Below are 25,335 nucleotides of genomic sequence, written 5' to 3'. Positions count from 1 at the left end.
GCCCTTGACTTTGACATGATAGGGTCTTGGTCCTCATTTGTGTGTTGCATACATTTTACATTAAATGGCAAGTTTGGTCCCTTAGGCTATCACACCCAATTGATGGCCCAAGGATCAAGGACCATGCTCCCCTGAGTTCAATACATGATAGGGAACATGACCATGCTTACATGTGCTTGAAATTCAATGCCATGCACTGCTTGTCCTTGTTGCTGTCAAAAACCAGCTTCTGCAGGAAGTTTTAGCCGATCGGCACTGTAGAATGCTGACCGGACGTGGACTGGTGGCCGATAGACTTGAAAACAGCCGGTGGAAATTTCCCATGGCCGGTGGTTATTTATCTTAGTCGATGGTGTTCTACAGTGTACAGAGAACATGTCCCAAGACTTTGGAGATTTTCAGAGGAGCAGGGCAGAATTAACAGAGGCAGCAGTGGCATGGTACAGGTTTCCGGGCAAGATGGATCGAGCATGCATCATTCGCGTATCCTGAGGCAGGGCTGCGGCCGTCTTTATTCTGCATTTATTTTGTTAATTAATTAAGGGTCTGTAATAATTAATTAGCTAGGATAGTTGATTTGTTATTCGAACTGTATTATTCTTTCGGACCCTCTGAGTGAGGGCAATTGTGTAATAAGTGTGCGTGAGTGTGTGTATGTCTTCCAACCCTACGTCTTTTTTCCCTTTTATTTACCCGCTTATGATGGTAGACTAGGGCATATTTAAATTAGCATACCTTATGCTTAGCATGCGTGCATCCATACATTTGTCTTACATGCACCAGGCTCGGTACGTCATGCTAACTGCACTCGTATTTCAATTCCAAGTTGAGTATTTGTTAGTTGCAGCATTTCACATGCCATGTTTAGGATAGCCGAGCCTGTTTGGATTGCATCTTTGCATGTGTTGCATTAGCCATTTCAAATATGAACTAGGATCATGCATGTGATTACTAACTGGTTTATGTTTTGGCTTGGAGTACTAGGTGAGCTTTTATGCTTTAGCATACCGCATGCGTGTGAGTGTTGCCATAACAGCATGATTACCATGAAGCTAGCTGCTTATGTGATATAACTGCTTGAATGCCTGTGGATGGAGGTTGAATTACCTAAATTGGAAAAATGCATCAAAATTGTGAGTTTTAAGCCCACTAGATAGTGGCAAAACCATCTTTTCTAAAAGCCCACTTGAGGGTGGCAAAACCTGCATCTTAGCCTACTTGCGAGTAGCAAACTATTTTCAAAACAAACATGTAATGTTTTGTTCCAATTTAGGCGATTTGGTCTATACTTGTTTGCTGTGCGCATAACATAGTAATTCTAGGCTAATAACCGGAATAAGAACACATAACATTTTCAAAAAAGGATATCACGGTTAGTAGAGGCCAATCTTCGGATCGGGCGAGAGGGGGTGCTCATAGATGACCTTCCCCAATCGTACCCAAGCTCCCGAGCCGAGGCAACTTTGGTGATGACGGACACGTGGCCTTTGGCACCGAGTCAGGGTTTCCTAAATTCCCCTATAAAAAATATTTAGGTGGCGACTTTGTATCTGGCAAAGCAGTCCATGTTTGGCACTTCTTTTCTAAAAATTTGTTTTCTCAAAACGATTTGTCGGATTTGGACTCTTTGGTTCAGATTAAGAACCGTGACACAAATCGAGTTCGAACTGTAGCGGGGTCCCTCGCGGACGTGTTACAGGTTGGCCACAGTTTGACTTGGTAATTTTCCCTCCTCTCTCCGATTCATGTTGTTAGCCATTTGACCCAATTGGGTCTCTATCTTGGCAATAGAGTGAGTGTGGGAATGAACTATCGGTGCTAACCCCTTAAGTTCTGAAAGAACTTCCAACACTTGAGTCTCAAAGGCAGAGTTGCCCTGAGGAACAGGTGGGGGTTGTGGTTGACGGTATGGTTGTGGGGGTCTATACGGTTGCGGTGGTCGGTAAGATGATTGGTTGGCAAAATTATTGAAATTCTGCCTTGGTGGTGGAGGATTGTAAGAAATGCCTTGTGAAGGGGGCCTCCATGAGAAATTAGGGTGATTTCTCCATCCCAGATTATATGTGTTGGAGTATGGGTCATTACCCGGGTTGGAGAATCCTTGAGCCGCATTCACATGCTCTTGGACTAACTCCGGAAATTGTGATGCCGAAGGGCACTCACTCAAGTCATGAGCAGGGCTCGCACAAATAACACATGTCTCGTGAAATTGAGGCTGATCATGTTGGGTAGGAGCATGTCCCGTAGCTAATTATTGGTCCATCTTGCGGGACAATGCCTCTACTTGTTGGGCTAACTCTAGGTTTTGCCCGACCTCATAAATGCATTTTCGGGGCTCCAACTATGGGTTGCCGGACTTGCCGGGCTACGGAGGCATGGTGAAGGGAATTATCACTTAGGTTCTCAAACAATTGCCATGCCTTGGCATCATTTTTAGACATAAATGTCCCACCACAGGACGAATCCACCATTTGGCGGTGTGGCTCAGTTAAGCCATAATAAAATGTTTGAACAAGTTGCCAATTAGGCACTTGGTGGTGGGGACACTGTTGGAGAAGGTCTCGAAGTCTTTTCCAAGTCTCATGGAATTGCTCGCCATCCATTTGAGCAAAGTTTGTGATGGCTCGCCTAAGTTGGTTGGTTTTACCTATGGGAAAATACTTCTCCAAGAACCGTTGCTGTAATTGGTCCCAAGTTGTGATTGAATTAGCAGGTAAAGAATTTAGCCAGTGTTTGGCTTTATTCTTTAATGAGAATGGAAACAATCGCAACATTAAGGCCTCATTTGTGAAATTCTGGATCCTTACGGTCGAGCAAATTTCCAGAAATTCATTCAAATGCTTATAAGGGTCATCATGAGTTAGTCCATGGAATGATGGGAGCATTTGTATGGTGCTGGACTTAATCTCATAATGAGCAGCAATGGTGTTGGGCAATTGGATGCATGATGGTGATGTATATGCAGTGGGTGTAAAATAATCCTTAAGTGTCCGGTTGGGCACATTCGGGACATTAGGATCTGCCATCTCTAATGGCTCAATGTATGAATATTCAAGCCTAGGAATTCGGGCAGAGGTCCTAAGTCTCCTAAGGGTTCTTTCTAGTTCAAGGTCCAAACTCCACAATTCAGGGCGACAAGAACGACGCCTGTGCATACACTACCCAAACACACACAACAAGTTTTGACTCTGTGCACTAAGTATGAAAGCAAATTACCAAAGAAAGAAATACTCACAGCGGTTTAACGAAAACGCTTTACTCGTCTTACGGATGCTTGACGTGTAGACGTTGTCTTCAACCTCTGTTTGAGCTTTGACTTCCGTTTTAGCACTTTGGTGCTTTGCTTGTGAGTGTTTGCTTCTGTTTACTCACTTTAGCGCTGTGATTTTTTTTTTTTTTTTTTGAAGCTCGGCTACACTCCGCTTGCACTTCAGTGATAGCTCCAATTTCAAACGCTCTGCACACTTAGCAACGCCAAAAGCATAAAATCCTATACTAAAAATTAAAATAAGAATGTAACTTTAAATTAACTAATTTCGTCAGAAGTTCCCCGGCAACGGCGCCAAAATTTGATGGGTCGTTGAACACACCAAAATTAAATACTAAACTATACCAAATTCAATCAGAATAATGGCAAGTCCAGGTATCGATCCACAGGGACTATTGTGAAATTAAACTAATTTAATTGTCAAATTCCTAAATTAATTTTGATAAAAAGATTGGTTGTTTATAACCTAATTTAATAACGAATAAATTAAACTAATGAATTAAATTATCAAGAATAAATGAAATTGGACTTACTAAATTGGGGAAAAATCCTAGAGTAGAGAATTCACCACTAACCACATAATTAGGGTTTCCAATTGAAATTAATTATGCTATGGTTTGAATGGATTAATGCTTCGCAACTACAAGCTCAAAGCATTTAACAAGAAGATTATCACATTCAATGTACGAGCACGAACCATCTCAAGTAATACGAATCGTTCACTCTAAACTAGGGTAGTGATACGACTCGTTCCTCGTAGCATGGTTCATCCCATACCTTGAATGTGAAGGAATAGAAAACTCATGTATGGATAATATTCAACAATCACAGAAAGTCAAATATTTGAAAAGATAATGAAAATTATATATAAAAAATTTCTAAAACACCATACAATGGTTCAAACCTCTACATAATATAAAATCAAAAAAGAAAAACCTATTACATGGCTAGGGTTTCTTCAAAACCCTAGAAAAGGAGACTAGCCACTCATGGAGGAGTGGGAGGAGGTAGAAGGAGAAGGAACCACCATGGGAGACATCTTGGAGCTTTTGTTTCTCTTCCTTTCCAAACCCTAGCCTCTCCCTTTAGGTCCAAACAACTTCCGAACCCTAATCCAGCCTTTTACTTGCCCTTTTATACTTCCAATCTCGTCCAAACAGGTTTAAAACGTCGGTTTGACTTTCCCAGAAAAAGTCAACGCACGTGCGGAAAAGTCAACGCACGTGCGGAAAAAGTCAACGCACGTGCGGGAAAGTCAACTTTGCCCAAATTCTGTCTTTTTGCTCATTTTATGCTCCGACGATGTACAACCTGATTGACACTCAACACACATAAAATATACAGTTTGACCAGCAAGTGAAGTTAAGAGATTCTAATTAACGGCCTCAATGATGTACATTTCGGCCTTAATCAGTGCAATGTTGTGATAGAATCGATCAATGTTGATGTGATTGCTTCTAGCCAATCATACTGCTTCATTAATTCAAGAGGTTCCACATACTTTATAAAAACCCACCCTATTAAATTCCCCACTTGTTGCAAAAAATAGGGTGAGACACAAGTACAAGGTAACAATGATTGCTACATCTTTGAAGTCAGTTGGTTGCTTGCCTTTCATTGCTTTGACCAAGGCATTTTTAAGAACAGGACCAGTGAGCCTTGTATTCTTTGGGAATCTTCTCCTTAGAAATGTATTTTTTTGCTTTTTTGAGTATCGTAATGACATGGCTCATTTACCTCATTGCAAACCAAAAATTAAGGTCATGTCATTGGTTGTAAAGGTCAAGTTCTTTTTACCAACTGTGAATGCTTTCGTTTTTTCATTGTAACGTTGGATTATTGCACCTACATCATCATCAGATTTCCTAAACTTCCTTGGATTTATCCTTTAAGTAGTTAGAACTTGGATCAAATACCAGAATGGGGTCTTTTGAAGCTCTTCAAGTTGGTTTGAATTGAATTTAAGTGTTTGAAAAAAGGAAATAACAAATGAGAGATTGGATCTGTATTAAATGCTGTAATGAGCTCTCTTTCTTTGGAGTTTAACAGATTTTTCCCCCTTGAGCTTGAGTCTTTTGAAGTTGGGATATTCATCTTGATGCTAGTTGCTTTATCACCTTGGACTTGTGTGTTTTGGCGAGGAGTTTGTGGTGTTTTGCTTCTTTTTTTTTATTATCTAAGATAATAAGAAGATTGAGAGAGTTTCTGTTTCTTGCTCGGTGTTTCTGGTGTTTTCCTGCTTTTATGTTTTGCCATTTCCAAACAATGATGTAAACATAAAGATGTCAACATTAAATCCCAGAGAAAATTGAACATGCCAGAGAAAATTACACATAATGGAGAAAACTAAGGTGGCCAGGGAAAATTATAAATGTCAGAGAAAATTAGACACTGAAAATTAAATGTTAGAGTACTAATTGTTTTCCTATGGAATACATATTGCCACAAAAAATTTCCATTCCCAGAGAAAATTAACAAAGCAACATAAACATGCCAGAAAAATTTTCATTAATTGTTAAAATTACATATAGAAGTAAAATATAACCATAGAAAATTCAAAAAAGAAACATTTATCTAGCAAGCACAAAAAATGAATATGACATAGAACAGTAAACATGGCAAGCCAAAGAAAATTTCCATTCTACAATTAACAAGATAAAATAAACAAAGCAACGTAAACATGCCACAAAAAATTACACAATATTGAAACCAATAATTGAACAAAATAAACATACCAGAGAAATTTGCAAAAACGAAATATAAATCTAGCAAGCCACATAATATTAAAATGTCAGATAAATTTACACGCACAACCATAGAAAATTGAACATGACAGACAAACACAAGGGAGAAAACTAATGTAGCTAGAGAAAATTATAAATTCCAAAAAAACTTAGACACTGACAAGAGAATACTAGGTGTTTTCATGTGGAATACATGTGGCCATAACTAATTTTCTTTCCCATAGAAAATAACCAAAGCAACGTAAACATGACAGAGAAATTTACAAAAATTTCTACAAATTACATATAGATGTAAAATATAGCCAGAGAAAATTCAAAAAAGAAACATAAACCTAGCAAGCACAGAAAATGAAAATGCCAGAGAAAATTACACAGTCTAGAGAAAATTACACATTCCAGATAACATTTACATTCCAGAGGAGATTTTCAGTCTATAATATTAAAATGTCAGAGAAATTTACATACGCAACTAGAGAAAATTAAACGTGATAGAGACACATAAGGGAGAAAATTGATGTTGCCAGAGAAAATTATAAATGTCAGAGAAACTTAAACACAGACAAGAGAGTAATATTACATATAGATGTAAAATATAATTAGAGAAAATTCAAAAAAGAAACATAAATTTAGCACGCATAGAAAATGAAAATTCTTGAGAAAATTACACATTTCATAGAAAAATAGACATTCTAGAAAAATTTACAGAGCATATAAATTTATAGACAAAATCACACAAACATGTTCAAGAATAAGATCAAAACAAAGAGAAATAAACTTTTTTCAAAATAAACATGGCAGAAAAAATTCAAAGAAGAAACATACATCAAGCAAATACCAGAGAAATTTAAATGCCAGAGAAATTTATAGATAAAATCACACAAACATGTTCAAGAATAAGTTCAAATTCATGTAACTTTTTATTACGAAATTAAAACCCTAATTAATGGAAGGTTAATATAAAATGCAATTAACTGTGTTTCCAGAGAAGAACTCGTTAGATTGTAGAAAAATTTACTAGAGTTAGGAACGCAAATTATGAATTGATATGCCTTTAGATGAGATGCAATATGACGAAGATGAACTGAAATGACGATAAACAGTGAAAACGGGGTCAGAGAAATTTGTGAGGAAGGAATGAGAAAGATTTTTGCAGAAGATAATGAAACTCTAATGTCGATGGTGAAGATGATATTGAAACCCTAATTCTGCTGTTCTCTTGCTCGTGAAGATGGTTGGATGTTTGGAATGAAACTCAGTTGTCGGAATCTAGTTTAGTTTCTGTGTTGATTTGTGAAGGGTATTTTGGTCCACGAAATAATTAAAAATATGCGCGATATACGTGAGGGACCTGATACATCACCCCTTTTTTTGGTGTCCTCTATCCTCTAAATTACTATTATTAGGGACCTTAAAAAAAATTTCTCAAAAAAAAATTATGGTTTAAATTGATAAAATTAAAAATTGAGAATTTGTTTTGTTACAATTGTCAAATTATTATTATTATTATTTGAAAATTTTCCAATCCATTACATTTTTTTTAGATGGATCCAATCTATTACATTAGACTAAGGCCAATTTTGGAATGTGATTTTCTTTTTGGCTTATTGATTTTTTTTTAAATATACAAAAATAAAAATAAAAATAAAGAGGTGATATAACTCAATTAAGTCAATAAATTGACTTTTTTCCCCCCTAATTATCAAAATAGGCCCAAATACTATCATATTATAGAATCAAACTAGCATTATTGAATTTATAATCAAGCTCTATGTTAAAAAAAAAATTATATATATAGGGCAAAGAAAAATGATAATTCAATAATATTTTCACAAAATAATTAAAAAATAAAAAAAATTAATTTTTAAATTTTATCAAATATACTACCAATCGTAATTTAAAGAGTTATTTATACAAAGACCTCGAAACTATTAAAAAGATCACTTTGACCCTTTAAATTATGAAAACGTACAAATAAATCTTTTAAACTATTGAGAAGTATTAATTTAAGGGGATTTTTTTTAGGGTCCATGATATTAAGATTTTATAACATAAAGAACATTCAATATTTTCATAATGTCTAAGATCCCTTAATATCGATTCGGAGAAATTCTCTCTAGAGAAATTCTAGACTTTTCAAAGAATTTCTTTGGGTTCACACCAGAGAAAATTGAAATTTCTCTGAGTCCAAACTAGAGAAATTCAGAGAAAATTGAACATCATGGAGAAAATTAAACAAGACAGATAAAATTAAACAAATTTCTCTGAGTTTGTTTTATTTAAATTTTACTGAGTTGATTCAGTAAAATTTCACTGAGACAACTTAGTGAAATTTCATTGAGTGTACCAAATAAACAAAACAAACAAACAAACAGTATAAATGCATACATATATACATATGTGTTGATCTTGACATCTTCACCAAACTCACATACTAGCAAAGGGTTTTCTTCAAACTCATATTTGTGTTGACTGAAGGATTTTGCGATAATCGTGCCGACGAGGAAGCTTCGGTCTTCATCTGATCTTTATTTGATCCAGCACCACTGTCGATATCTCTTTCTCTCTATCTGTTTGCTGCCTGCAAATCTGTGTCTCTTTTTATAGAAAAAATGGTGAAGACCAGTAGAGAGCAGACGGTGACGCCGGAGAGTTGTTAAAGCAAAGGTCTACTTGGATCTGAATGAATGACGATGATTTCTTCAACAACAGATTTCGCGATGAAGTGGTTACAGATTTCGCGATGAAGTGGTTATAGTCCAAACAGCCGGAGAGAAGAGCTATGATGTTGTGGCCATTAGCGGTGGAGAAGACGAGGAGGATTAGAGGGTGTAGAAGAGATGCGTTATAGAAGATCTGAAAGATCGCGACTGTTGCTTTAGAGAGAGAACATTTTAGAGAAAGAAAGAGACGTAGAGAAGAGAGAAAGAAAGGAGAATAGGTGAATTTAGTAGAGGAAGAGAGAGTTTATAGTGAAAAAGAGGGGGAAAAAAAATGAGGTTTAATTTGGGAGTCAAATTGCTCTGTGATATATGGGTGTGAGAGTTGAAGGGACCTTATACATCATAAAATAATATTGTGAATAATGAAAGAGAGATCTTAGACTAATTTTCTCTTAATTTAACCTCCTAAATTATAAAAATATATATATTTTTAATAATTCAGGAGATCATAGGTAAATAATCTTAATTTAAAAATGGTGGTACTACATGCATCAATTAGTGTACTAACTAGTGTTGGTACACTAGTTATAATATTATTATTGACTCCACTCATTAATTACATTATAAATATTAAAAATATCTTAAATTATACCACATTATCAATTGGTAAACTAGTTGATACACTAATTGATACATATAACATTATTCATTTAAAAAAAAATTAAAACCCTACATCCCCACCATCTCCCAGTCACGTGATGACCCTTTACTAAAATCTCTCGCTCAGATTTGTTCCCTCACACAAGTTAGGGAATCGAGGACTCTTTACACTTTTTTCTCTCTCATTTTTTCTCACACTTCTCATCTCTCTCTCTGTCTCTCTCTCTCTCTGTCTGTATCTGGAATCATTGAAGACATTGATCGATTGTTCAAGGTTTGAGCAAAAACATTCTCTTCTCTGCAATCTTTCTACACATCTGATTCATCGTAAGCTTTCTCTGCATCTAACTATGTCTATCTATTGTGTCACATATGTAGCTCACAATACTTGGGTATTCAATTCATTTTCTCTGTGACAATAATAACCCAATTAATTGAATTGAATTTCATTCACAGAATCAATCAAGTCTCATGTTCCACCAATTAACTTGTATTTGTATTTGAAACCGACATAAAACCCTAGCACTGTTCAATAGTTTCAATTGGTGACTTATGGATATTGTTGGACCCATTTACTAGTAAATTTATTTTTTTGGGATAATTGGTTACTTAACACAGATCATGGTTGTGTAACTGTGATGGGTCTATTGCAATTGGTTAACTATTTTTATATTTCTTTATCTGCAGAAGTGTATAAAAAAAAAAAAAAAAAAAAAAAAACAAAAGAAAACCCAATTGGAATTTGGGTTTGAGTTGCTACACTTGGGTTGGTTAGTGGGTGGGGAGTTCGAGATGTCGGTGAGGTTTCATGTTGGTGGGAAAGTGGTGGATTCTGTTGATTTGTTGAAAAAGAGACATTGGTCATGGCGCTTAGATGTATGGCCTTTTGCGGTACTTTATGCTGCTTGGATAGTCACGATACTACCTAGCTTGGACTTTGTGGATGCTGCAATTGTTCTTGGTGGTCTTGCTGTTCTTCATATTCTGGTGTTCCTCTTTACGGGTTGGTCGGTGGATTTCAGATGCTTTGTCCAATATTCTAAGGTATGTGATACACTAAAATCTGCTGCAAACAATTATATATGTTATTTTTCTAATGTATCATTCTAGAATTTAGTTTTGTTATATTGTTATTCTAAACGCTAACATTAGTGCCAATAAAGCTTCAACTAGTTTTGTCCCTTCTTTGATAATTTTGTTTTTGAGAAGTTGATGATGGAATGAGAAACAATTATTGGCACTACATATTAATTGAATCTCATCATGCCCTGAAAAAATGAATTGAAATTTCATTATAACAATCATGACAAATCAAAACAAACAAAAGGCACAAAAAAAAAAAAAAAAAGAAAAGAAAAAGATTTCAAATAAATTGTTTAACTAATTAAAAGTTCAGCAACAATTCATGAGATCCAAACCAGTACTCAATTTATAGGGGAAAAAAAACCCGATTTCTGACTTTGAAGTAGGAAGATTATCTGTAGGAATATGTTTTATTGGCTACATTTAGTAAAATTCTTCGTATTCAGTTATATTTGTAGTAAGAAAGTAGTGAATTCAGAAATATAGTATTTCCTGCCAATAGCAACATTTAAATTACAGTAAAGTTAATTACAAATACTAAATCATGTTTGTGGGTTCAACAAAATTCGTTGGTAGTGGCAATCATTAAAAACATTAGTTTGCAGAATTTGAGGTTGAACCATTCATTTTTGCAAGTTTTTGTGCGTTCTATGTTACTTGGTACATACCTGTTTGATATTGTCATTCCATTGAGTGACATCTTACACTGACATCCCATGCCACCTAAACTGTGTTTGTAATTTGAAATTACACTTTTTTTTTTTGTACAAGTTCAATTTAAAGTCAAACTTGAAAGGAGTGGTGTTGGTCAACTGGACACATACTCGAATCTGGTGCCAGCCCAATGGAAGCAAAAATTGCTATGGATGGTAGTGTATGAGTCCAGTGATAGCGTTGTTGGATCAAACCCAAATAGTTCACAATTTGGCCTGTAATGTTTAAACTGGCAATATAGAACTTTCGTTAGAAGTAAATGCTTCAGTTTATAGGGTCGAAAGCATTCAACTAAGGCTTACAAGTTATGGTTGAACAATATCTCATTAATATCATATTTGGTGTTTTTTTGACAGGTTAAAGATATTCATCAAGCAGATGCATGCAAAATAACTCCGGCTAAATTCTGTGGTTCTAAAGAAGTTGTGCCACTTCATTTTCGGAAGGTTGTCTTTTGAGTTTATATTCTTAAGTTCTATTTTTTATTTATTATTATTATTATTTTTTTTGTGGATTTTGTAGAGCTTACAACAAATCCGTACGTATTTTGAATTTCCATTTTTTGATTGCATGATGCCATTGTAGTAGTTTTTTTTGTCAATTCATTAAAAAAAAAATCTAATGTGTAAAAAGAATTTGTAAATCTGCATAATGTAATGCCTCTGTTATTTCATCTTTGAAAATGTAGCAAGTGTGTGTGCAGTTACGCCTGTTTATCTCTAAAGGTCAATAAACTACATTTCACTGATCAAGAAGATTGACAATACATAGCCTTGTTATTGACCTAAAGCAGTTTTTATTTTTTATTAATTGCAAGAGAAGTCTTGGAAGCTTTTTACTTTAGACAAGAGTGTTTCAGTTGTGAAAGTTGATCTCTATCCCTCATCCATGTCTTCTATGCTTCAAGATGAGGTCCCATTCTTCACATTTACCGCTGTTCCCAGACCTTACTCTTTTAACACTTGTATACTTTCTAAATAGTTAGGCGGAGTAAGCTTTAAGATGTAGTAAGTGCCTTGTGGTCAAGATCATTTTGGATTAGATTTTTCTTGATAGTTTCAAAACAAAGTAAGCATAGCGATTGGGGGATATCCTTGGCCGACTGAATGAGAGGTTTCAAAAGATGGAAGGATATATTGTAAATAGTGTTAGAATTTCTTTAGAGATGGCTTAAGCGAAGAGGTTTACTCAATTTTACTTGGCGTTGGCAGGAGGGGTTCACTCTCAAACTCTGTCTTTTTAGTTTTTTTGGATGGAGCTCATTCTACTCGTCAATCTTCACCTTTTGTATATCCTCTAGTAAACTCATCCATCAATCGGAACTCCCATAAAAAACTGCCAGGAAAATTTCCAAAGCCTGAAATTCCCTTCATCACCTCACTCTATTTGGATGATTCACTAGTATCCTTAATCCCACTGCCTCTCCCGTTAAGAAGGTTGAGAGCACTGCCACTGACTTGCAGAAAATAGTGGCTGGAACACTCTGGACACTATAGGTTTTAGGTGTGGGATTACAGGCCAAAGGGTAGAGGAGTAGGTTTGGAATGATTTGATTAGATAGGGTTAAGTGGTTCAAATCAAGGTGGTTGTAGGGTTATGAACAGTAATCAAAGAATAAGTTTTGTGAGAAAAAAGAAGAGGAAGAGGAAAGCGACCCCCCCAAATTCGGATGGCACCCCTATATGTCATTCTTTCCTTGGATAATTTGAGAGGCAGGTTTTGATGCTCCCCGATGGGCGTTTAATGTGTCTGTGGGTGGAGGAACCAAGAATCATTTATCGTTCATTACTTCATTGTTTGTGATAAGGACTTGTGGAGTTCTGATTTTAAGAGCCCATGGGGTTATGGCACCCAGTCTTACTACTCTAGTTGGGTACTTGGGAAGCGGGGCTGATGTGTTCGGTGTGGTATGTTTGTAGCTTATGGAATCTACATACTTTTGAGGAAATATAGACTGCGATATATAGGTCATCTTGTTATTACTTATTAGTTTTGAAATTTGAATTTTGAGAGGGAAGTTTTGTGGATTTTGTTTTTGTTTTTCTTTGGTTGATTTCATTGGGCACTCCAGCTTTGTGGGAAGGGTTTTAGTTTAGTTTTTTTTTTTGGTATCTGTGAATTTATGTCTCTTTTGATACCCTTGGTGGATTATTTTTTTTATTCATTAAAAAAAAAAAAACTCTTGGTTTGTCCTTATAGATGCTACCTGTCCTTTTATCAAAGACTTAATGAAGCTGTATGCAAATTTTCTGTCTAGACAAACAAAAATAAGTGTTTGAATATTTTCTCTGTTTTAAAACACATTTGGCTTGCACAGCTGGCAGGTTCTTCATCCTCAGTGGAGGAAGAGATTTATTTTGATTTCAGAAAGCAATGTTTCATCTACTCAAAGGAAAGTGAGACCTTTTGTAAGCTTCCTTACCCTTCCAAGGAAACATTTGGCTACTATCTCAAAAGTACTGGCCATGGTTCTGAAGCAAAAGTCAATGTTGCAACTGAGAAATGGGGACGCAATGTGTGGGTTTCTATTCCTTTTATTGTTACATCTTTATTTTTTGAATATTTGTAACTATTTGAATTTACTTGATACTTATGATTTTGTGAATTTAAACTATTTCCATACTAGAGAATCAAGATTCAAGATGTTAATTTTTTTCCTCCCGAGAAAAAGTTCTATAGTTGCTTCTTTCAACTGGAATCTGTAATTATCACTATTTAAATGGGTTGCTTGATTTCATGGGCGTATTGCCTTTTACTAAAGCACTGTGCTCTGTTGAAATGTAATATTGCTATTTTTTACTTCCAGTTCTGCTGCATTGAGAAGCATAACACTTAACTGCCCTTTATGCATTCTTGTGGTTAGGGCTTTTTAATCTTGATTTTTTGGTGGGTCCAAATATTTATGAATAATTTTGGAGCTTATTTCAAAAGCCACCTGATGTAGGAAGATGATGTACTCATGCTTAGGGATGGCCATTTTAGCCTGACCCGCGGGGGCCCGCTCATACCCACCCCGAATATGGCGGATTTTACCCAACCCAACACTTATGCTGGGCGGGGGTGGATTAAATTTTGGTCACCCGCAGTGGGGGGGCGGGTATCGCCTCCCCCTATCCAAACTCAACCCGATATAATTAATAATATATATGTATATATATATAATATAATTAGATATCAGAAAGAAATACGAAAAGTCTATAGCTCTGTTTAAATATAAATAAATAAAAAGTCAAATTGTCATTCCCTTATTTTGTTTTAGGAAATTATTTAGTGTGTTAAGGATTAAATGGTTCTCAATTTTTTTGGCAATTTGAAATGTGGTCGGGTATCTGTGGGGGTGGGAATGGGGTTGAAAAATTTCACCCGTAGTGGGGTTGGGGCAGGGGCAGGGGATGACAAACCCGCCCTGGGGCCATCCCTACTCATGCTACTACAGAGATAAAATTACTAGATTATATATTGCTTGATTAGTATATCTAGATTAATTGCCCAAGGTGCACGTGGTTGCTTTCTCCCCCTCTTGCTAATGGGCCTTGCTTTGAGTCTTCTCTCTACCCTACTTTTGATGCATTTTTTTTGTTTATGCACTTTTCATTGGCACATTAGTTCTTTTTTGGTTGGGATATTATGTCAGATTGAACTGACTTATTATTTTTCTTTTTCCTAGTTAGTAAACCTATATCTAGTTAACCATTGAGTACTTTTCTTGTTATGGTTAAACAATTTTTTCTGTGGGACCTTGGTTTTATCTTTTTAGTTGCTTGTGCTTCTAATATGGATGTTTCTTGGCCATGTAGCTTTGAGTATCCTCAACCCACTTTCCAGAAATTAATGAAAGAACACTGCATGGAGCCTTTCTTCGTATTTCAGGTTTGTTCTGATACAAAGTTTGCCTTCATAATTCCCCAGTCCGATTTTCCCTTTCATTTTAGCCTTCCATTTTGGTCAGTTTTTTACTCTTTTCACAACCTTATTCATTACTTCTTCTTACCTTTAGGTCTTCTGTGTGGGTCTCTGGTGTTTGGATGAGTATTGGTATTACAGTTTGTTCACCCTATTTATGCTGTTTATGTTCGAGTCAACAATGGCAAAAAGTCGGTTGAAGACTCTGACTGAGCTTAGACGTGTAAGAGTGGATGGCCAGACTGTGATGGTGCATCGTTGTGGGAAGTGCGTTATCTCAGTAATGTTTATTTTACCTTTTTATCTTATTTCCCTCCTACCTGTTTGCAGATTTTTTGTGCTGACTTTTGACCACTGAGGATTATAGGTGGGTGAAACTCTCTGGGATGGATCTTCTCCCTGGGGATGTTGTGTCTATTGGACGCTCTACTGGTGAGAATGGAGAAGATAAGTCTGTACCAGCAGACATGCTTATATTAGCTGGAAGCGCTATAGTAAATGAAGCAATTCTCACAGGCGAATCTACTCCCCAATGGAAGGTGGTTCCCTTTTCTGTTTGCTCATTTTATCTGCTGTTGGTCATTAAGCTTTACTAGTTTTGGATCTGATAACTTAAGGCTGTTTGTTCTTGTTTTGTGGTGGTTAGATGTTTGTATTTCTGCCATATTTTTTTGTCACTTTATGCTTTTGTTTTTCTTGTTTTTGTTGTTCTGCTTGTAATTGTTAGTTTTACTGCAAATTCTTTTTGTTATTTCACCTGAGTGTTAATTTCTTAGAGATGTTTAAGTTTTGCTCTTTTGCTTATATTGTTTTTGGTTATGTGGTTGACTTAGGGTGGGGTTTCGTGGATTAAGAGAATATATAGATCTTCTAAATTTTTCACGGTTTTCCTGTACCATAAAGTCAGTAACTCATTCGTTAAGGAGAGTGCATCTGTGTCTTTGTTAGTGTGGAAATGTTAAGGATGTCTATATACATTGATAAGATCTGCATCTGCATCTGACTTTGCATTTAATTGTTTAGATGGCAGCTATGCTCTATGTGAAGCTATTCTGTATTTGCTTATTGGTTGTATGATTGTATCACTAGATTTTTCTAGCTCTTCAAAGCATGACCATCTTTTCAGGTTTCGATCATGGGTAGAGGAGCTGAGGATAAGTTATCAATTAGGCGAGATAAAACCCATGTTCTTTTTGGAGGGACAAAGATATTGCAGCATACCCCAGATAAAGTTGTTCATGTTATTGATTTTTTTTTTCTTCTCTCATTTTTGTCTTTCAATGTTAAAAATCTTCTCATTACAATTCCATTTTGTTGCTATTTTTTCTCATTGGAGTCAGAGCTTTCTTATGAAAACCCCTGATGGTGGCTGCTTGGCGGTTGTTTTACGAACTGGGTTTGAAACAAGCCAAGGAAAACTGATGCGAACTATTTTATTTTCTACGGAGAGGGTATATAACTTTTGATACTTAGTTGGGTTGGTCAGCTTTACAAAGTTACTCTACGACTACTCTGTTTCTGCTTCCCTTTTGTGTAGTAATACTATCATACTTGTTATAGGTAACTGCTAACAGCTGGGAAAGTGGGCTCTTCATACTGTTCTTAGTTGTATTTGCTGTCATAGCTGCTGGTTATGTACTTAAAAAGGTATATAAACTTCACTAGTACGGCTCCCGGATAAGGCAACTTCTTCTCCATGGTTCATATTGGTGGAGTGATGTTTTCTTCACTTCTGAATGGTAATGAGGATGTCTTTGATGCAGGGACTGGAGGATCCTACAAGGAGCAAATACAAGCTTTTTCTGAGTTGTTCATTGATTATTACTTCTGTGATCCCACCTGAGCTGCCAATGGAATTATCGATAGCTGTTAATACATCTCTTATTGCACTGGCACGGCGTGGGATATTTTGTACAGAACCTTTTCGAATTCCATTTGCTGGGAAGGTGGGTAGTGCAAATTTCAATAATTTTATTTGATTATTAGTTGACATATGAATGCCCCTGTGACCCTATGTTACATGGACTTCGGTACGAATATCGGTTGCAGGTGTGTTACTGGATTACCCTTTGGTGCCTTTTAGTGAATATCTTGACCAGTAAAAAAAGGGGAAAACATGTTTCTTGATTCTGTAACAGATAGCAACAGCCAACAGCCTCTCATATGAACTATTGCAGTTTTGACAACTATGTTTTGGCTTCATATTTGAGTTTTGTGGAATGCCTACATGCTATTCATTGTTGGTGCATCTGCTACTCAGTAATTAATATTATGTCAGAATGTGGTGCCATGACTAAAAAAAGTTACATAGACCATTATCCACCTCAAGCTTCTGCCTATGTTTCCTGGTAGTTTTTTGTGTTGCACTTGGTGTTTTCTCTTTGGAGTACATTTTTTTGTAGCTACGTTTTCTTGTTTGCTTCCTTTCTCTTTTCCTCTCCTGAAGAATTCATCCTTCTTTGCGATGTATCTTGTTTCTAGCATCGAATACAAGTCCTTAACTGCAGAAAATAATATTTGTCAATAAAAAGGGGGGGAAAAAAAAACTAGAAAATAATTAGTTCAAGTTCATAAACAATAGTGTGTGTTTCTTTGTTCATTTACAGTCGTGTTGGTGCTGTAGTTTACATAATTTATATTTCTGTTAACTTTTCTATATCCTCCTGCAGGTTGATATATGTTGTTTTGACAAAACGGGAACACTCACATCTGATGACATGGTATGGCATTTTCAAGTCTAATATTTTATGCTTATTTGATTAATTGACCTTTCATTTATGATTTTATTTTTTTTGCTATTATACTTGTGTTTTTCTGGAGTTTTCTGGAGTTGTTGGATTGACTGACTGAGTTTAGGAATAGATGTGTTTTTCTTAATTTTTTTTTTCTGTTACACTTCTGCTTTCAGGAGTTTTGTGGAGTTGTTGGCTTGACTGACAGCATGGAGTTAGAAACAGATATGAGTAGAGTTCCTGGCCGCACTGTGGAAATTCTTGCTTCTTGTCATGCTTTGGTGTTCGTGGACAACAAGTTGGTATGAATGAAAATGCGCACCAAACTTGTACATTAATCTGTGAACAAATCTGCATTGTTTTAAACATTTTTTTGATAAGGATTTTATAAAAGAGGCACCAAGTGGATGCAGCCAGTATACATGTAGAGAAAAGAAAAAGGTGTATTTTAAGGAGACTGCAAAATTCAAAAATTAATTTATGGAATGCACTTCATCTGAGAACCAACTATACAAAAATGCTAATATTCTACTTTTTCCACCTAAAAAAATGGATCTTCAACCCCCTTATGAGTTCTATTTTTTCACTTTCCCTACCACCAAATAATATACATCAAAGCAAATGGCACCAAAGAGCACACCTTCTTCTTTTTCTTCTCTATTCTAGATCCCCTTCAAGAATGGACAAGATCCATCATATTCTTGGTGAAGTCCCACTCAATGCGGACCTTCCCTAAGATCAAAGATCATAAATCTCTGGCCACCCCACAATGAATAAAGTGGTGAATAATACATTCCTCATCCTGCTTAAACATGCAACCCCAATTAACATTAATGTGTCTCCTAATCAAATCATCAATAGTTAGAATTTTGCCATGCATAACCTACCCCACAAAAAATGCCATCTTAGTCGGAGCCTTAGACCCAAACTCCTTCCCAAGAAAAAAAGAAAGATCAATGTTGACTGCTCAAGGCTTTATAATAGGTTCTTACTTTAAAGCTTCCAAATTTTGATCTCGTCCATTGCACCCCATCCTCTCCCCCTCCAATGTGGGGAATGGCATAAAGGCAGCCAAGAAGATCCACCAACTCCCCACAGAAAGGAATATCCTAGAAAATTTGACTTATCTTTTTTGAGCGCTAAGGTAGTCACTAATATCAGTTGTCCAGCATATTATATTATGGGGCACCGTCCAAACAATAAAGTCTTTTTTTAAAGAACTGGACATGTCAAAACAAAATGACCTGGGTGAGAGGCTTCAGTCATATCAGCCAAAAAATTATTACTAGATTTGATTGACATTTCTCGCATATCCTGCAGGTATTGTTTAGATTGATTTGATGCAGGACTGAACACTATCTTTTATTGCATTCTCTACATCATGAGCAAACCAGTCCTGTCTAATTGTAACTTTTTGGTACTGAACTGCCTTGTGCTTAGAGGCGGCTACCTAATACATATAGAATCCTTGTTAAATGTTTATTGAGCACTGAGAATTTCATATTTCAGATCTCTAATTGGAACTTTTTTGTACTGAACTGAACTGCCTTATGCTTTAGTTACTATATCATTCATTGTTGCTTGTAGGTCGGTGATCCTCTTGAGAAGGCTGCACTTAAGGGAATAGAATGGAGTTATAAATCTGATGAGAAGGCTATGCCGAAAAAGTAAGCAGCAACATTAGTTGTCACTATTTAATTTGTACTCAGTCATTGTTTGTCTTGGTCTTTACATTATATAAATTGTTCTAATCTTTAATCTCTCTTGCACCCTCGATTTCTTCTAACTAATGTTATTTATCACTTTTCTTATTGTAGTTAGGTATCTTCAATGTTGTACTTGTAAAAAGAAAATGTTGAGGGAAAAAATATGCTAATGGACAATATGAAAGGCTAAATTTTGTCTTTACCTGTGAAACAAATCTGAATCAAAGGCCGACTGCCCTCATTAATGCAAAGGAAAATATATTTCCAGCTCATTTGCACAGATACAGACCCGAACACATATGTACAAGTGCTCCGGCAGTGCTTTGGGCGCTAAATGTGTTGAAATCTGATGCTCCTCCACTCTTACTCCCTCTACTGCTCCTGCTCTTGCTATGTGAATCAGTCACCTAAGCAAGGAGCACCATTTTGTTCTTTTTAATTGAAATGGTTGAAATGTTTACGTTTCTTAGGAAATCAAAATGAAACATAAATGAATACTGAAATTCTATTGTTTCCACCGAAACATACCAAAATGCACCAAAACACATGGGATAAGTGTGAATATTTACTTGTTGCTCGTTTGATCGATAATAACCCCAGTTCCCCTCTATTTGTTGTCTTGCATATTTAGGTTACATGGACTAGAAACAGTGACATTATAGTTACTTGTGCAGTCTATAATTCATTGTTTAATGAATAATTGTTTTCACTTCATTGGTTTTTGTAAAAGGCTATTATGTTAAGTTTTTCCCAATCCTAATTTTATTTTCAACAATTTCAGGGGAGGTGGCAATGCTGTTCAGATTGTGCAGAGACACCACTTCGCATCTCACTTGAAACGCATGGCAGTTGTTGTTCGTGTTCAGGAGCAATTTCTTGCTTTTGTGAAGGTTATCTGGTTGCCTGTTTTCTTTTCCTCCGTACTTTTAGAGTTTGAGTTGATGCTCAAAAGTATAATTAATAAATAGACGTATGACTTGAAATTTTGAGAAAACATTGTAATGGTTCATATATTTTAGTAAGGTTTGCTATCATTTCTTCCTTCCAACAATAGATCGAAGCATTTCTTAAAATGTGTATCATTTACAGTAATTATGCTTTTGTATTTTTTGAATTGCATTTGTAGTTGAATTTCTTACTTTCACTTGACTTCATTTTTTGGTCCCTACTCCCTGTGCAATTAAATGGTTATTCAGTTTAGGAAACATGCCATATATCTCTCATTTTTTTAATTGGATGATTACAAAAAATATATCTACGGTTGACTAAACTTAGATGCCCTTTTGCTTGTTGATGATGTCCAGGGTGCACCAGAAACCATTCAGGATATGCTCATTGATTTACCTTCATTATATGTTAAAACTTACAAGAAATATACACGTCAAGGATCTCGAGTTTTGGCCCTGGCTTATAAGTTTATTCCAGAAATGACAGTAAGAGTTCATTCTCACTTTCTGCAAATTCTTTTGGATGTACCATTGATGTTATGTTAGTCACACACCCGCTCTCTCTCTCTCTCTCACAAACACACACGCGCGCGCGCACGCACTTACATACAAACTCTCACAGACACATTCATGCAGACATACAGTCAGAAATACTCAAACAGTGCCCTTTAAATTTTTTTTTACACTCTTCCCATATGCTTGTGTCTATTTTTAAGTTGCCATGTTCTATTTGTTTACTGCATGTAGGTCAGTGAAGCTAGAAGCTTGGATAGAGATGTTGTGGAGAGTGGGCTTACTTTTGCTGGTTTTGCGGTAAAAAGCAGCTGCCATCTTTCTCAGTTTCCTTTAATTTTGAAATTGTGTACAAACTTACTTTAGGAAATTTATATCATTTTGCTGATGAGATGCTGCTGTATTTCATTTTTTAATACATATTTTTTCTAGCTTTCTTGTTATTTGATGCTTTTATCTGAATTCCAGGTATTTAATTGTCCTATTAGAGGAGATTCGAGCACTGTGCTGTCTGAGCTGAAAGCATCGTCACATGACTTGGTGAGTTTGTGTTTCTTTAGATATAGCATGATTGATGTCTTCTCTCAAGCAAAACTTTTGACTTCTGATTTTGACACTTCAGTTAATGCAGAAGTTATTTAATTGTGGAAATTAAAAAAATTGAAACATAAAACGTGTGTTAGATTTAATATAGAGTGAAGCATAAATTCTTTCAAGAGAATCAAATTGTTTATGATACAAGTAGTAATCATACGTAGTATTAATTGGATTTTTTACATTGAAGAAATGGTTGAGGTGATGTTTTAACGAGAGAAACGTCATGTCAATACTCCAAATATGAGAAGTGTAAGCTATTAGGAAGGCGAACCTTAAAATTGTGTGCATTATATTCAACTGAACCTCATGTTGTGGATCAACTAAAGAAAAAAAATTACATTTGCAGTTATATTGCATTAATTTTCCTTACAGGTTACTTTCTGACTTGTAGACTTCAATTGTATTTTAATGGAACATGGTTCTTTCAGGTGATGATCACTGGTGATCAAGCTTTGACAGCCTGCCATGTTGCTAGTCAAGTTCATATTATTTCAAAACCAGCCCTGATTCTTTGTCGGTCAAAGAATGGCGAAGGATATGAGTGGGTTTCACCAGATGAAACTGAGATTATTGGTTACAGGTAAGGTTTAGTTGTAAGACAGTAAATTAAGTTCTCTCTCTCTCTCTCTCTCTCTCATGAGCTCTATTTTAGTCCTCATTTTGCATATCCATTTAACTTGCTTACCATAAGGTTCGTTTGTCATTTTATTCCATGGCTCTAATGTCCTTTTACTCTTGTTGGCAAAAATTTCTTTTGATTGCTGTTTTGACTTACTGTATTTTATGATTAATTTTTTAGGTAATCTTTTGAAATTGTTATTTTAAATTATTTACAGTGAGAAAGATGTTGAAACTTTATCAGAGACTCATGATCTCTGTATTGGGGGTGATTGCTTTGAAATGTTGCAGCGGACCTTAGCTGTTTTTAAAGTCATCCCATATGTGAAGGTTCGGACTTTTTGCCATCTGGTAAACACTTATTTGACAATGGCTTCTTTGTGACAAATTATGCATTGTTTATCAGGTTTTTGCTAGGGTTGCCCCTGAGCAAAAGGAGCTCATCATGACTACCTTTAAAACAGTAGGGAGGATAACATTGATGTGTGGTGATGGAACTAATGATGTTGGAGCTCTGAAGCAGGTAAATGACTCTTAAAAAAAATTATAATTTTTTTTGTTTATGGTGACCTTCGTAGGATTATTATAGAAATGATTCAAAGTTGGATATTTATTTGTAATCTTCGTGTGACTACTCCATATATACTTCTGATTCACCTTTTAACTAGAGCTAGCAGGAAAGAATGATAGGGGGAGTGGGGGATTTCTCATAGTTCTTTTATTTATTTATTTAAATGTAGTTTCTTTTTCTTTTTCTTTTCAGGCCCATGTAGGAGTAGCTTTGTTGAATGCAATACCACCGCCAAGTACAAAGTCTAAAGATGAAAAATCTTCTAAAGATGAAAGTACAAAGTCTGCCAAGTCAAAGAAACCTAAGCCCGCAATAGAAGCCAGCAAAGCCTCGAGTGCAAATGGAGAAGGCCCTTCAAAAAGCAGGGCTGTTGCAAGGTTAGAATCTGCCAGCCAGTCAGCTGGTAACCGTAATCTGACAGCTGCAGAGAAGCAACAGCAAAAGCTGAAGAAGCTCATGGAGGAACTAAATGAGGAAGGTGACGGTCGATCCGCTCCCATTGTCAAGCTCGGCGACGCTTCAATGGCATCCCCATTCACTGCAAAGCACGCATCAGTGGCTCCCACCACTGATGTAATCCGTCAGGGCCGTAGTACCTTAGTAACTACTCTCCAGATGTTCAAAATACTTGGTCTTAACTGTCTTGCAACTGCCTATGTGCTGTCTGTCATGTACCTTGATGGTGTCAAGTTGGGCGACGTACAAGCCACAATTAGCGGGGTATTCACAGCCGCATTCTTTCTATTTATCTCACATGCTCGTCCACTCTCCGCCCTCTCAGCTGAGCGGCCCCACCCCAATATCTTCTGTTCCTACGTCTTTCTCTCGTTGCTAGGTCAGTTTTCTCTCCACCTGTTTTTCTTGATTTCATCGGTGAGAGAGGCAGAGAAATACATGCCTGAGGAATGTATCGAACCAGACTCTGAGTTCCACCCGAACCTAGTGAATACCGTTTCATACATGGTAAGCATGATGATCCAGGTGGCGACTTTTGCTGTGAACTACATGGGCCATCCGTTCAATCAGAGCATAACAGAAAACAAACCATTTTTATATGCCCTTTTGGCTGCTGTCGGGTTTTTCACTGTCATCACCTCCGATTTGTTGAGGGACTTGAATGATTGGTTGAAATTGGTTCCTTTGCCATCAGGACTGAGGGATAAACTGTTGCTTTGGGCTTTTCTCATGTTCTTGGTGTGCTATACGTGGGAGCGGTTATTGAGGTGGGCTTTCCCGGGCAAAATTCCAGCCTGGAAGAAGAAGCAACAGCTGGCTGAGGCCAACTTAGAGAAGAAACGCATCTAAATGAATAGCGGTATGAAACAGTACTAACTTTATCAGCATTTTTGGCCGAGGCAGTGGGCAGAAAAACATTTCAGAAAGAATAGCAACTGCTATGCAATAGAAGGGAATGATTATGAAGTTGAGGGACTTATTTTAAGCTTACGGTATGTATCATTATTCTTTATAATTAAGGCCGCCTATTTTTTGTTAAATTTGAGGTGGGAATATTAAGTTGAATATGCTTTTCATGATCTTTTGTTTGGAGGGGTGGTAGGTATAACAATGCTGGTTGAATTTTGCTGGGAAGAATTGGTATATGTATAATGGACACAAGGTGACATATATCATATGGAGAAGTTGATTTTTATTTTTCCTTCTTTCTTATCTCTTGGCTTGTGTTTGGATCTTGGCTTTTATTTTCCCTTCTTGACTTTGTAAAGGGAATTTTATTTTTATTCCCTTTCTTCTCTCTTGGGTTGTGTTTACCTTGACTTTGTACAGGGATTTGTATAGGAAAAAGTGACTGAAAGAAAAAAGGAAAAGCGCCAATTATTATTCATTGTTTGGTTTCAATTTTTTAGATTTAATTTTTTTAAAAAGTGAGTTTGTGTGCGGGTGTGTATTTTGTTTTGGAAAAATTAGTCTAAGGTCTTTCTTCCTTTTTTAGTAATGGAAGAGATCGACAATATTATTTTTTGATGTCTAAGGTCCCTAAATTTACACCCATATATCAGATCAGAGAAATTTGACATTCTCTCTCTCTATCTGATCTTCATTCTATCTAAACCAAACCCTTTCTCTTTGTGCACATGTAGATCTACACCTTCACCTCTATCTCTGTCACACCGTTGTCGGAATGTTGTGATCTAAGCTGAATTGCTGCGATCTAAGCTGCAGCACTGCGATCTGAGCTGCGAGGGTTGGTGAATATTGCACTTTTTACTACTCCACTGATGGGTCAATTCGAAATTCAATAACCGATGGAGGAATATATATCGGTTCTTTATTTTTCACTGTGAATAAGATCGTATTTAATGGATTTTGAGAAATGGCCATGACAATATTGTGACGCTTCCCATCTTTTACAAGCAAAGGATCCTTCTCTTTTATCTTCCCTCGGCATATGCTCTTCCCAAATGGATCTTCAAGATGCTCATTACATGTGTCGAGGTTGCTTTTTGGGTGTTCCCAATTACTATGTCACTGGATATGATCCAAATGTGAAAAGGTAAATGCTTGAGAATTTATTCATATCTGTTTTGCATGTTTTTTTTCTTCCAAATTAAAACTAACCTCCTAATGGCATCACTGCAAATTGATTCTGATTTTGCACAA

The 25,335-nt window shown here is 36.2% G+C and overlaps 1 protein-coding gene across 2 annotated transcripts; it reads left to right on the top strand.

Moving 5' to 3' along the window:
* The first annotated feature begins 9,425 nt into the window (after nt 1-9,425).
* Nucleotides 9,426-24,373, top strand: PDR2 (phosphate deficiency response 2). 2 transcript variants are annotated; one of them, XM_082890977.1, is made up of 22 exons: nt 9,426-9,659; nt 10,020-10,376; nt 11,486-11,575; nt 13,447-13,646; nt 14,927-14,999; nt 15,127-15,299; nt 15,400-15,571; nt 16,159-16,263; nt 16,373-16,483; nt 16,593-16,679; nt 16,796-16,978; nt 17,702-17,752; nt 17,941-18,066; nt 19,352-19,431; nt 20,252-20,360; nt 20,775-20,903; nt 21,165-21,230; nt 21,399-21,470; nt 21,956-22,107; nt 22,364-22,475; nt 22,552-22,668; nt 22,909-24,373. In XM_082890977.1, the coding sequence occupies exons 2-22, from the start codon at nt 10,125-10,127 to the stop codon at nt 24,019-24,021; spliced, it is 3,573 nt and encodes a 1,190-aa protein (XP_082747103.1). In that variant the 5' UTR covers nt 9,426-9,659; nt 10,020-10,124; the 3' UTR covers nt 24,022-24,373. The 2 variants fall into 2 exon arrangements, with proteins under 2 accessions (XP_082747103.1, XP_082747104.1); XM_082890978.1 differs by having other exon boundaries at nt 9,475-9,606.
* The last annotated feature ends 962 nt before the right edge of the window (nt 24,374-25,335 follow it).

The sequence above is a fragment of the Camellia sinensis genome, chromosome 10 (genome assembly GCF_055761805.1).
Source record: "Camellia sinensis isolate YWXY chromosome 10, ASM5576180v1, whole genome shotgun sequence".
In the NCBI taxonomy this organism is placed as follows: Eukaryota; Viridiplantae; Streptophyta; class Magnoliopsida; order Ericales; family Theaceae; genus Camellia; species Camellia sinensis.
Note: the sequence above shows the minus strand (reverse complement) of the source record. Positions and strands in the feature narration are given on the sequence as shown.